This window comes from Helicoverpa armigera, chromosome 2 (assembly GCF_030705265.1).
Source record: "Helicoverpa armigera isolate CAAS_96S chromosome 2, ASM3070526v1, whole genome shotgun sequence".
Lineage (NCBI taxonomy): Eukaryota > Metazoa > Arthropoda > Insecta > Lepidoptera > Noctuidae > Helicoverpa > Helicoverpa armigera.
This window is the reverse complement of record NC_087121.1, coordinates 11,523,882-11,538,662: the sequence shown is the minus strand read 5'-3', so window position 1 is coordinate 11,538,662 and position 14,781 is coordinate 11,523,882. Positions and strand designations below refer to the sequence as shown.

General features: G+C 37.4%; 1 protein-coding gene across 1 annotated transcript; it reads left to right on the top strand.

Annotated features, from left to right (window-relative positions):
* Positions 1 to 11,287: 11,287 nt before the first annotated feature.
* LOC110379076 (uncharacterized) lies at positions 11,288 to 12,093 on the top strand. The gene is made up of 2 exons (XM_021338584.3): positions 11,288 to 11,522; positions 11,939 to 12,093. Exons 1-2 carry the CDS (start codon positions 11,306 to 11,308, stop codon positions 12,091 to 12,093), a joined length of 372 nt encoding a protein of 123 aa, XP_021194259.2. The 5' UTR covers positions 11,288 to 11,305.
* The last annotated feature ends 2,688 nt before the right edge of the window (positions 12,094 to 14,781 follow it).

Genomic DNA, 14,781 nt, shown 5'->3' with positions numbered 1-14,781 from the left:
TTTGTAACAAGAGAAACTAATTGTTAGTCTAGTGAATTAAAATCATTTATCAATGTTCACTATAGAAAACAACGATGGCAAATCAGAACTTGAATTTCGCAGGTACTTAAAATTATATTCAAATACAATACTATTCTCATTTCGCATTACAATCGGATAAAGTTCGTACGGTACTTTATCTGAAATATTTGCAGGCTCGCTACTCCACAGATTTTTGCGTCGCGATGTCATCGGTGGCGTGAAGGCAGTCCATTACGGACCTATCACGTTCGTTAGTAAGACACATTCTAACTGCTCCTCACAATAGGGACCAATATCCCCTGCACACACCACCAACCTCCTGCGAAACTCTATAAAGCTCCAGTTCATCTTCAAGCGAATATCGACTTTATAGCTGCGGGAATTCTTCAATTGTTTGACATGTCGAATAGTCATTGTGGACCAATATCTATTCGGTGTGCAAAGTTGAATTTACATTTGGAACATCATAAGTGTGATCGATTTTCGGCCTTATTTCTTGGGTAGTAAGACTGTTGAATGTTTTTTTGTGGGTGTGTAAGTTATGGTGGTAGTATATGCCACCCGCATTTGGATTGCGTTTGATAAGAGTGGCCGGTAATGGGATGCTGCGGTTTAAGTCTCGAAGACGCGGCTATCTCTATTATTTAGGTACAAAAATGTACTATTGAATATCAAGTGAGAGGTTGTTTATTTGACAAAGCGTTTTCTGTTGGTCATTGTTTACTGGAGTAGTAAAATAAATATCAAAACTAAACCACAGCGTAAAGATCGGTCGATCGTCCCATTTTTCTTTTCAGGAGGAACTTCACATTGATATTCTATGCCTAGGGTAAGCAAGGTGTATCCATGAGTGTTACGGACTCTTACCAAGAAAAAAATAGATTAAATGCTTCGCAGTACTTATGAAAGTGTAGTTTTAAACAAAGTACATAAAATTACTTCTGTCACGATGCGAAGGAAAAGCGCCGCAAACAGCTCAAGACTCGAAGAAGTCTAATTTACTCTACAATATATCCTACCCTTTGTACCTAAGGCTATCGGTTACCAGCACTTAGTAACCCCATGGAGAAAGCCATGTAATTACCACATCGGCAACGCATGCGCGGTTATTGAAACTTGTTGCGGATTATACGTAAATAAGACATTAGGTGGAAACATAAGTAGGAGTAGTGTGAACGTGCCTGTTTAGTATATGGAAAACTTTTTATCTGCTTGTGTGTATGTGTGTCAGTGCTTTCTATGGCACATCACTTTTTGGGGTTTATCTCGAGTCTTATTAGGAATTTTGTTTGATAAAGAAATTAAAAAAAAAAAACTGCCGTAATCCTGGTAAACGAGAACTTTATTTGAACTTATAAAAGTATTCATGCTAGGTCCTACTATGAATAAATAGATCTAGCTACCAGTTATCCCTTGTCGACTGTTATGTCCTCACGGTGCAATTTATAAGTATCTGAAGACATTATCGTATTTAATGACGACAAAATATCGTTTTATTCGATCATCCTACCCACAAAGTCAGCAGTTCCGTACAAACTAAATCCCCTTACATTCCCACCAATATGAAGTTAAGCAGTTGTTACAGATTAGTTCCATGACACCATTACAGCCGGCGCTGGAAGCTCCTTCGCACACTGGTTACCAAAGAAATGGGAACAATAGAAATTGTGCGTAACCCACTAGTTTTGCAGTTTAAACTTAAGCAGTTATTTTGTGGAACTGATTTGTGAAATGCTGATGGAAATGCCACTTATTTTAAGTCTTAAGTAGGTAAGAATATTTGGGTCACGGGTAGAGAAGATTCGAAAGTACAAAGTGTGAAAAACTTATTTCGATTATCTTTTATTAATTTGCAGATATGCTGGAACTAATGGAAATATCCCAGGAAGGAAAAAAGGTGCTTGAAAGGAGCCACGAAAGTCCGGAAAAAATGTTATAAGTATCATAATTGCAATCTTAGCTTTTGGCCAAAATAAGACCCAGATTTTTACAAAACATCATACTGTAACTCGTTCAAAAACAAAGGATGATCCAAATATACCTTTCTGAAAACTCCAGAGAAAAACACTAAAATCACAGTGAAAATCTCCATATACCAATGACCTTAAAAAATAACAGTTCCCAAAACGATATACATATACATACATTTTATTCGCAAATCGTATATCGGAAATCAGTAGTAGGACAGCGATACCGATATCTGGCCACGAGCCTTTAATCAGATATAAGCTGTTTACATTCAGCCTCCAGGATATTTAAATGTACCGATCTTGTCTCGGTTCAACCTGCAGCCTGACCCGAAGATTGCCGATAGTGGCCGAGGATCCCCGATAGCAAGGATTGAGAGATTTGGTATTATTAAGTTTTTTTTTGTTTTGAATGGTGGCTATTGTTTTGTGAAATAATCATTTTAGGCCGTTTATTTCGAGTTATTAGACACTGCATTATTGTGTGACGCTGTCTTATAATCATGTTTTTACTTCGATTAAAAGCTTGAAAGCGTTGAAGCTTTTTATATTGAGATATGCAGTTCCAAAGAGAGACCTCAATGAACGGTTTATTAAAAGTTTAAGTCTGATATACCTTAAACAAATCGCTTCCATTTTTGACTTCAAAGTCATAAAGGGTGTCATAGAGATCGTTCAATTTATCATCAACCGGCTTTTCTCTTTCGCAATACCAGTACCTAACGTCGTATTTTTATGAGCAATTTTTCCGTTGTTTTGTGATTACAGGTTATTTGTCATAATGTATATGGTGCTAATACCAAAATTGAAAATCTACTCGCAAATCAACGGGAAACATAAGTTCTCCTCTATACAGCAAAATTAGGAACCTTCTTCCATCAGCAAACATTCCAAGAAAAACTGTAACTTCTTTACATCCAAACACACAACAACAAAAGAAAACAAAAGGTCAACCTCGTACCATACATCTTAACTACGATCAGAGGCCGACACAAAACATTGCTGTTTACAATCTGATCTGACCGATTGCCATCATTATGATCGCCGGATCAGGTAGGACCCAGCCATCGAGATGGACAACCCACTGATAATGCTTGTCCAACAAGGACATAAGAGTATATAAAACAAAAGGTATTATGTCGTTTTGGGTAACGGTATTGAGGTAGCAAGGATTCTTAACCAACTCAAAAAGAGGAGGGTTTTAATTCTGATTTGGGTATTTCATGCGGTTTAATAGATTGTGATGACAAGGTACTTGAGTTTTAATATGGTGATAATGATCACACTTTTGAGCTGAATTGTTCACAGACAATGACAATTGCTTTTCCTGAGACGAATACAGGGAACAAAGCATCTCATCATCATGAGTGGAAGTCTAGGCTTCTGGAAGCAGATGGAACGTTAGAGACTATTATTAAACCTTTCAGGTAAGCTAAATATAGTGTCTGAAGTGGAACTTACAGATAGACCTCATAGTTTTGCAACAAGTCCCAAGGTTCTTACGGATGGTAACAATCATTTATAAAACCACAGCACGGTTCAAGACCTTATTAAGCTCCAGACCAGTGATACATATTTCAGTTAAAACTAACTACCGCTTTATTGCGTTCAAAGATAAAAGATAAATAAAACACCACAGGTAGCGATCACGAAGTTAAACTTTAGCTGGTTATCGCAATGACTGCAGTTTGGAATGAGCTCCTAATATTAAAAGGAAAAGTTAAGTTATTGAGGGTATTAAGAGTTGGAGTTGCGTCAGAACACCCAGATGTTTGATATTATACTTTGGCTTTGAACTCGTTGGTGGAAGATATAACATGAAGCGTTTAACAGAGAAAAGTAAGGATTTTTTGCACTAAGTCACTAATGTAGGTGGAACGGCTACTAACTCTTCAGAAGGGGTTTCTGGTACCTAATAAGAAAATATTCAGGTCAATTTTCGCGTTATGTTTAAGTCAAGTGATAGGTACATCCCTTATTGTTGTGCCGTGAAGTCTTTTGTATTCTGAACTTTTGAAGCATCCTTAAGTACTATACTATACCCTTAATTATACAAGTAACTTTTATAATAATACTATAATAATTTGTAGGATTTAAGACCCTATTGTCAAACCGCCACCTCTAGCCACTCGCACACCACCTCTCAAGAAGCACAACGTAAAATACATCAGGTGTTTACGCGCGTGCGCACCATTTGTACACGACACGCCGATCGGCTTTACTACTGTCTACTCTGATTGTACTCGAAGATATTTTGAATCCAAAAGATTGGATTGACGAGGATGAAGGGTCTTGAATTAGGTTACTTTTTTTTTCTTTCTTTCTTTCAATGGTGGTGGCGAATTGTACGGTATGATAGGAAGGAAGTGGTTATGCCGACGAGAATGACCGCTTTCAGCCTTGTAAGTGACTTTGAAGAAAATACCTAAGACGATGTTGACGCAAAAAAATCTCTAGATACAAAATCTCTAGATAAAAAATATGCTTACAAATAGGAAGACTGTAATACGAATATCACTACCAATTATCCCCCCATTAAGGACAAAATAATTAAAATTCCAAAACAAGGAACTATACACACAACATTCTCAGCTAAGCACGACCACCTTTAAACTCGAGCACAAAGGTCTGAAACAATAACAAATCGCTTAGAACAATCGTTGGCGATTGCATCGGTACATAATACTAATTAATTTGGGCCCACTGTTCAATACACGGTATTTATTGTCCATAAACGTTGCACAAAGAGTAGGAGTACCTACACTGCATACTTTTAGTCGGCCGATAGTTTGTTGAGGCTAATAAATCAGTATGAAGATAACTGGTAGTCGTACGCTCATTACATGGTTCAGGTATTAAGCACATATCCGACCGACAAGAGAGTCAGCAAACCCCAGCAAATCCCAGAAAACCCCAATGGGGCCCTGCCGGGGCTACAGGATTATTCGAATGTGTTACCGCGGCCCTGGGGTGAAGCGCGGCCATGAAGGGCTTAAGGGTTTTAGTAAGTAGGAGTCTGAAACTCTTGCTGAAGCCACAGCTATCTGATGGTTTCCCATAAGAATTAATAAGATGCCGACTGAAAACTTTGATTGCAATTAAGATTTTCTTTAATAAATAATGAAACTGTCGGCAGACTGTTTAATTTGTAGTGTGCTCTTAGGGCCCAATGTCGAGTAAACAATGCATTTGAACAACACGAAACGCTTTGGTCTGCCGAAACGTAAGGATCTACGAATGAAGGAGTTTCAGGTGATATGAAATCCTCGGAAAATAATAAAAGTATGGGTTTTTCGGTGTGAATTGGTGGCAGTACTGTGTCAATCGTCATATACCCAGCTTTTTCAGAGCTTTTTCTGGATCGCCTTTTTTAGGAAACCTGTAAAGAATCTATCTTCATAAAGTACAAATGGGACCAAAGGCATGTTTTCGGATCAAAACATAGCTAAACTCCTCTAAAACGATGTCAATACGATTGTAGTACCTAACTTAATAGTAAGCATGAATGTCATAGACGACTGCAGCCTTGCACATCTTTATGAAACTAGGAATGGAACCCCAGCTTACATTAATAATGATCTACTTCGTTAAGAGTTAGTTTCCGCGAAACAGGAAAAAGCATTTTACAATAATGAGGTTATAATACAAATTGTAGTTTATAAACAGCTCACTTTAAACTTGTAACTGAATGTAAACATAATTTATAAGACCCCTAACCACCTTAAGGTGATCAGGAAACAATTTTATAAAATTAATATTTTGCCCTTTATTGACGATAAATCATATTATTTATGAGCTTCGCTTTCGACGACCTAATGGCGTAGTGGGCAGGCCATCGATTCAATGAATAGATTTGCTATAGTTGTTCTTTGTAAGGAGAAACTACGAAAAGTATGTATATGTTTTCCCAAGACAAGAATTATATGCCTACTAGACAATTATTTAGTAAATAAGTAGCTAACACAAAGCCCCTAGGTGCCAGAGGTTAAAATAATATTCGTCATAAAAATGCATTTCATGATGGCAAAGACTTCTCGGACCAATTCACGATCCCAGACAAACACGAGACTGTCCAATCACGAAAATCTAGCCAACATCAACAAAAGACCTCCAAAAAATTGAAGATAGCAATTCCACATTTAAATTGTAACGTTCGTGCATCTCCGGCAATCTACGGCGCTCGTGCGCCTCGGATTGGTGGAAACAATGCTGTTATAAGATGCCTGCTAATGGCAACAATAGGCGAGATAACCGTCTACCTCCATTATTCTGCACGGATTCTGAATAATGTACTAGTTTTGAAAGCATTTAGATTGTTATTATTCAACCAGAGATTTATTATTAGTCTAGTTAGTTTTAGTATTGTGGTACAGCCGCTTCAACTTTGATAAACCGTTAAATACGAATTATGGGTGTTACAAAATTGTAATGTGCTTGTAATCTATTATGAGCCGTTGTTTTGCTTGTTCTGTTCTGATTTACGATACTATGTAGTATATCAGTCATGATTTCGCGACATTTTACATGGACAGGTCTTTGCGGAATTAAATACTTCGGCTTGTTGTAAAAGTGTCTTGGACAATGTCCTGGATCGTGTAAAGGTTTGACAAGAGAAGTGAATCACGATTATGAAATACTTTGCAGGGGAATCCTATGAATCATTTCAATTTGATAAATAATGTGATGAAAGGTTTCGATAAAAGGATTATATGAAGTGACAAAACGATTCTGAAAATCATTATAATATATGCAATTAAATTGGTAATGACAGGGGAGTCGTGGTGGCCTAGTGGGGGGAGTCGTGGTGGCCTAGTGGGCAAAGAACCAACCTCTCGAGTATGAGGGCGCGGGTTCGATCCCAGGTCAGGCAAGTACCAATGCAACTTTTCTAAGTTTGTATGTACTTTCTAAGTATATCTTAAGGGATCTACACACCAAAGCCGCTACCCCGGCGGCACAGCCCGGCGGCACGACTGCCGCGGCATGTGGTGTTCTAGTAATTGACAAATACTCTATGAAAGCCGGCGGCATGATTGTACAAAATACGGCCGCCGGGCTGTGCCGCCGGCATCAGCGGCTTTGGTGTGTAGACACCTTTAGACGCCAATGACTGTGTTTCGGATGGCACGTTAAACTGTAGGTCCCGGCTGTCATTGAACATCTTTGGCAGTCGTTACGGGTATTCAGAAGCCAGTAAGTCTGACACCAGTCTAACCAAGGAGTATTGGGTTGCCCGGGTAACTGGGTTGAGGGGGTCAGATAGGGCAGTCGCTCCTTGTAAAGCACTGGTACTCAGCTACATCCGGTTAGACTGGAAGCCGACCCCAACGTAGTTTGGGAAAAAGGCTCGGAGGATGATGTAAATTGGTAATGACAACTTCTGAATGTTTAAATTATATACTTGACGCATAATACAGTTTTCTCATTCGGAATTTTAATATAAAGCCTGAAAGTCTTACTGGTTAGTAAATAGATCAACTAAAGGAGTTCCTTAAGTTGATCGTTTACTAAATCTTGTCAATACTTAATCGAGCACATTTGATGACAACTCGATTAACTATAACGATTAGAAATCATAATACCGTCTGTGTGGTCGGTTAAATATAAAACATGATCCTCGCTATACCTGTTAACATGTCATAATTCACGGCAAATAGGGTAGTTGCACTAGTTGCAGGTATAAGATGCACCTGTGTGCCTACGTCATTTATAGGTAAGGCGCTATATTTTTACTTTTATGATGAAATGTTTTAAAATTGGATGGATTGCCTGAAAAATGTCATGACTATGACAGGACTGAGAGTCAGAATGACGAGTGACAGGGAGGATTGAAAACGGAATATATATTGCGACGATTCCAAATGAAATTGGAGACAGATCAGAAGGAAGAAGATGACAGTTTTCGAAAAGCGCAGGTACCCCTGTATTAAGTAAGGTACACTTTTAAAATAAAATGGTATAAGAAAGATAATATAAGTAAGACATTAATGATTGTTCGTTTTGCAATAAAATCTTTCCTATCTGAGACCACGGAACACCTAAGTATTGTGAGCCATAAATGTAGGTAAGTAAGCTGCGATATATTTTAATCTAAAATGCTAATTATTGACTTATTTAACTTCCGTTTTAAATGTCAATTGAGCTGTTCCATCGATATTTATACTACACTAATAAATTAACAATCGTTATAACTATCGAGAATTCGTGTCCCCTCCCTAACGCTATCCGCCAACTACGTAAAATCATTTTATCGACTTGACCACCCCGCATTGATGTTACTATTACAACCTTAACCATACCATCACTTACAACTATCAACGACCTTATTGTCATAACAGTAAGTATCATTTTCGCAGTGTAAATGAGTTTGGTGTCCGCAAAGAGAAGTTTGTCGATAATTCACATTTACTACATGGTTAATAGGTATCAGGGGTATAAATTGTCGAGTACAGCCGCGGTCTGTCAGTTTGTCCATCATAACTCTTAGTGAGACACCCACTACGATACCTGTATTGAAATTGCTTCAAATTCCCATAAGTGTGTTGTCACCAGCGGCTGGTAAAAGAACTTGTTGTTTCTTCAGGTTTTTAGAACAAGATATCAACGATTATGGTAGCTGAATTGTTTATTGGTAATGAAAAACTGGCACTTAATCTAGTAATGTACAATTTTTTTTTAATAATAGTGTCGTAGGCGGCCTCCAAAAATATTTATCATCTGCAATTAATCGACAGAAATGTCGAATATTCACCTAAAGGTTCTAATTTCACAACATTTTAAATGTATAATATGATAATATAACAAAATTCACATAGAGAGATATCGTACACAATCCCACAGCCACTAAACCAAAGAGGTACAAACTACCAATAAGTTTTGAAATATCACCAAACGAGTAAACCGCAGATTTCCGCGCCAATATATCATGGAGACCATAGACAATGGGTACAATCGTCTAATTATATTGTGGCCGGCGCCGCTGTATCGACCACAGATAAACTTGATGCATTATTTTGTTAGACAATTAGTGCGTCTGTTACGGACACAATTTGCTGGCCAAATCGATCCGTGGTTGTATTTGTTGGGAGGAATACATTGCTGGTTGGAAAAGCGGAGAAAAGAATTTGTGTTGCATAGGATCTTATTTTCCGCGTTTTGGTTTAGACTGCCCTACCGTACTGCATTGCACGTACAGGTACCACACACGCGCTTTTTACACCTGTGGTGTACAGGTTTAAAAGAAAAAGAAAAAAAAATTAAAAGAAAAAGGGCGTGTGTGCGCGTGTGTGTTTCCTAAAACTGTAACCTTAAATAGGCAAAACTTTATCTCGCTAATAAGATCCATAAGCAGAAGAATAACAAAAAAACCTTCGTCCGCAATAGGATTTAGAAATTAAAAGATAATCGACATGGATTCCCTTGAGTTACACAACCTGTACTAGAAGCAGTTACATTCTTTTGCCTAAGGTAGGTATTATGTATGTTATTTTTTTAACTATGTTGATGTCATGTCTTTAAACTCTTCTGCTTCATTAAAAATAGATAAAGTATTAACACCGCAAACATTCCGCTGCGTAACAAACAGTACCCAAACTATTGCGTTTACTAATTAAGACCCACTGTACTGAGTCATCAGCAGAAGTGTAAGTAAAACTGTAGCAAGCAAAAGGATCGAACAGTGTGCCTACAATATTATAGACGATGGACAGGGCCGATAGCACGCGTGCCGTACTGTCCTTACCTGGTGCTAACTGAAGGCTGCGGTACATAGACCTAGGAATGTTTACAGGGTGACCGAAGACCGATTTGTTGGCATAGTTTCATAAACTCCCTGTCGAGTTTTATGAAATATAGCAGTTAAAGGAAGCATCATACTAAATTGCTGTCATTTTCATACCTACTTAATTAAATTCCTATTTTCAATTTCGATATCCAGAACTGTCTGAAAAATATGCAAAGCATGTGATGTTTTTCGGGTCTTGACCCGATAAAAAACTAAACTAAGGTTAAAAAGTCTGTTGTGTGCTCATAAATCAATGAATATTACAATAATCTCGTTTTGATTAAATATTTGCATTTCATTAGTTGAGTTGAATATCAAAAATTACTTAAAAAGTCCATCTATGAGACTCCGTACTCCACAAATTAGTTCATGCCACCATAAATGGGGGCTAGATTACAATGAAGCGTGAAATGCTGGTATAATTCGGTGCTATCAGCTGTCAGGTGGGGGGGTCAATTAAATGCTGGCCAGCTCACGATTGTGTAAGCTATTGTTAATTGTTTCTGGTCTTACCTCCTTTGTACCCGTGTTTGTTTGTGGTACTCGTGTTGGCGGGAAGATTAGACAAATAAGAATTGATTTTGAATTTCGAATCCTGCTAATGGCATCATGAGGATGAAGATTTTTTAAACTTTTTTATGGTTTTGACCCTCTAGCTAGAAATGCTTTGCTACATATAACTTACTTTCAGGAAATTTGTTTTAATATTATAGGATTTTTTTTGTTTTCCTTGAACGCTCTAATCTCAGGAATCCAGTCCCGGTTTGAAAAAATATTTCAGTTCTAGATAGCCTATTTAACGAAGAAGGCTATAGGCATTTTAAGTTCCCACCAAGGGATGCGGGTAAAACCGCTGGCAGAAGCTAGTACAATTATATTTCCAATCTTTATTCACCAATTAACAGATCGTCAATCTAAATTGGGCTATGAAAATATCCTAATTGGCTATTGGTTAGTAAGGCGGCCATACTGTTTCAGTTTGTATTGCCACAAACATGAAGAGACTCGTGTTGGCCACTGTGTTGGCGTGTTTGGCCAACAATGTTGGCGTGGAAGGGTATCTGGTTGGAGCTGGATGTGAGTAAGGAAAGTCATGGATTTATTTGTGAGAATATAGGAATTAGTCGAAAATCTCCAGCATAAGGATTTTTCATTTCGAATTATCTACATGTTACATTAGCTATGGTATCTTCTTTCCGCTGCTGAACAACAGATTCTTCTCATTAAAATCGTACATAGATTTCCAAACTCATAACACCTACCTGTACAACAAGATACATAACAAGACACATAAGATACACACTAATGTCATAAAGCTGAAGTTTTTGTTTGCTTTCTTGAGCGCTAGTCTAAGCAACTTCAGAACAAAATGTATCAAGGGTGATTGTGCTTTCCCAAATACACACTTTTTTTTATTCTCATTAGTTTTCATCCTCATCGGGAAAAGACGCGGGTGAATTCAGTTTCAGACAGCTGTTTTACTTTTACTGATTACCAATCATCCCATCTTCCAGTGAACGTCAGATTTGGTCAAATGCTGCACACAGACAGTAAATACCAGGTGTTACGAGAGGAGATGGTTAAAGCCAACACTCGGAACTTGGTGTACCACTGCAGAGCTGACAAGAGTGACTGCGATGCTGCGTTAGCGAAGATGAGGTATAAGGCCAGCAAGCACTTCTATGCACTGTCGAAGGCTGTGGTGGATTATGTCAAGAATAAGCGTCAGGCCAGGCCTACAGGATACGTTGGTAAGGAGTGGTATAATTACAGTATAAGGTCGTTATCAGCAGTATTCGTTTATATTAGTGTGTCAGTCCTCAATCCCGCTGTAAACTATAAAAAAATGAAAATAACGGAAGCATTAACAAGCAAAGCAGCATAGATAAATATGATATTTATTTAGTTAGATAATACAATAGATATCACAGATGGCTTTCGATAAATTAAAAAGCTATATTTTTTACCATTATAAAGCTGTGTCCCTCGCTCGTGAAACTTACGTTAGCTATAAGCAGGTAGTGACGCTTAGGTACATACAAATATGACACACAGCTAACAACAACGTCAACATTAAAACCTTAAAACCTATGCAAGATTACTTCGTCCAAAAACACTTGAATAAACAAAAGTTCCTAATTCAAATCAACAAATCCTTTTCCACCAGGAACTGCTACATTCTGCCAAGATAACATCTGCGTACCAGACACTGATCCCCCCATCGTGTTCGGAGGCTGCTTCACCCTAGTCTCCTGCGGCGGCAACCAGACCTGGCACTTGGATCCCATTGTATACAAGAAGAAGAAGGGACGTTTCTTTTAGTAAAATGATTAATAAATGTATTGGTATATTCAGACTATTTTTTGTATTCCCCGCTTAGTCCGTCGTGAGGTCATGAGGGACTTTTAAAAATCTTTCTTCTATAACACTTTATTTTAAAACTACTATAATTATAGGCCTTTTGGCACCCCCGCTGCTGCCACTCGGCCACTTCGTATAAACTGGAAATGAGGATTAAACACCTCGCTTGCTTGAAGAGGATAGGCAGTTTCTTACTTAAGTCCAGGTGTCACAGTTGTTTTCCTTCATTTACTGTGTCTGGTTTCTAAGATACATTTACAAAGTACATAGAACTTTAGAAAAGTTACATTTAAAGTTGCCTGACCAGGAATTGAACCCTCAAAACACTCCTACTTGAGAGGCAGATGCTTAACCACCACAACACCGACCTTATTACAACCTTATAAACCGTACAATACACGGAAAACCTTACGTAATCAAAATAAAATCGCGTCAATTACAAAAGATCTACACCAAAAAGTTTCACTGATAAAGGTAACCTCCACCATTTGGCTACAAACCGTCATTAAAAAAGAAAATTAAAATAAAAAGATTCATCTACCACCTGTTGCATTGTGCAGCAACAATGAGAATTTCATTCATTGTTTTGGTATCTGAAAGGAGGCTTTAAAAGACCTTTCCAAATGTTCAGATTAATAGTTAAAATGCTGTAGTGCCCGTCAAACATCGCGATGGAGTTTCTATATATCACAGTTTTGTTGCAAATGTATTATGTGGCTGCAGAAATTAGGACAAGTAAATTAGTCAATAAGTGAGTACAACCTTTAGTACTAACCTCTTTCTTACAATATTATCACTGGCACGTAGAAAAAAAACATTCTTAATTTAAATTCGTGCACCATAATACTTACTTATCGTTCTTGTTTTATTCTACTTCATGTTCATTATAGTTTCCAAATCAAAAACCATAGCGCAAGCTTTGATTATATATACACTCTTTTGCAAAAAAAACGGGCACCTATGCGAAATCTAGGTTTTAAGGACTTCACGTGTATTTCAAAGGGTTTTAATAACTGTAGTATGTAACTAGCATCAAAAGGGTTAGCCAAGCATGCGTGAGGGTGTATTCTAAATTTGAATTTTGTAGATTTGCTAAGAAATTGGTTACACGTTGTTTTGGACTAATTCTTGGTAGAAAGTTCGTGGTCGTTTTGAAAAGTTTTTGACGAGATTTTCAGAAAACTGATAATGCACTTTTTATTAATGATTAATGTACCTTCCTGTTACATCAAAACATTTTTGAAAAACTACGCGTATTTGATAAAATGTTCACCTGCGCTAAACGGTCTATGCTGATGATTGACGGCAATGTTACGAGTTTCGGTATTTTTGTGTAAAGCGTTCTATTGTTCAGATATTGTACCCACGCAGTTTAAAATATCCCTTTTTCATAATTAAACACTATTTAGAGGAGTATCAGTACTTTGGGCTGCGACAAAGCCAATTTAAAGTTAGTAATGCCGTTTACAACTCGTCTCCTATGAGACTTTGACATCTAAAAAATACCAAATTTTGTTATAAATGTTAAATTAACCGTATGAAAAATGACGAGGAGGGTCAAAGCTATCCAAAAAGTCAAATTATTGCCGCGTTGAAGCTCTCGATAACTCCATAGGTGTCGGTTTACTAAACGATGATTTAGCTGAAAGGGAGTCTTGAATTCCTTATTATTGGCCAAACGTATGTTTCTTAAAAAAAATATCAGTTTGCGAATTATTGTTATGGTTTAAGCAGGAAAGTGTTGTAGATACCAGAAAACCTCGGAGCAAACATGTTTATTAAATAAAATGTCCCTGGGATGAAAACCCGCTCTTTGAACGCTCAGACTCATAGATCTTCAGAGGTCTACGGGGTTTCCCAAGAGGCAAGGTTATTTAAAAATCAGTGATTACGAGGCCTTAAGACCTCGTGCTCATAGTCTATGCGCTATTTTCTGTATTTTGTAGAATTTCAAGACTTTTAAAAATGTCAAAGTCTGATAGGAGACGAGTTGTGATCGGCACTGCTTATTTTAAATTGGTTTTGTCGCAGCCCAAACTACTGATGCTCCTCTAAATAGTGTTTAATTATGAAAAAGCGATATTTAAAAACACGTGGGTACAATATCTAAACAATAGAACGCTTTACACTAAAATACCGAAACTCTTAACATTGTCATCAATCATCAGTATAGCCCATTTAGAGCAGGTGAAAATTTTATCAAATACGCATAGTTTTTCAAAAATGTTTTGATCTAACAAAAAGGTACATTAATCATTAATTAAAACTGCATTATAATTTTTCTGAAAATCACTTCAAAAACTTTTCAAAACACCGACGAACTTTCTGCCAGCAATTAGTCCAAAACAAGGTTTAACCAATTTCTTAGCAATTGTACAAAATTCAAATTTAGAATACACGCTCACGCATGCTTGGCTAACCCTTTTGATGCTAGAAATATACTAGAATCATTAAAACCCTTTGAAATACACGTAAAGTCCTTAAAACTAAGATTTCGCATAGGTGCCCGCTTTTTTTGCAAAAGAGTTTATATATAATCAAAGAGCGCAAGACAAGTTTACGAGCTAACGTATAGGAAAAATGATTGAAATTACGTCCTCATCCACACAATGCATTCCATTTCTTTGAACTACAACGAAAACTACATTA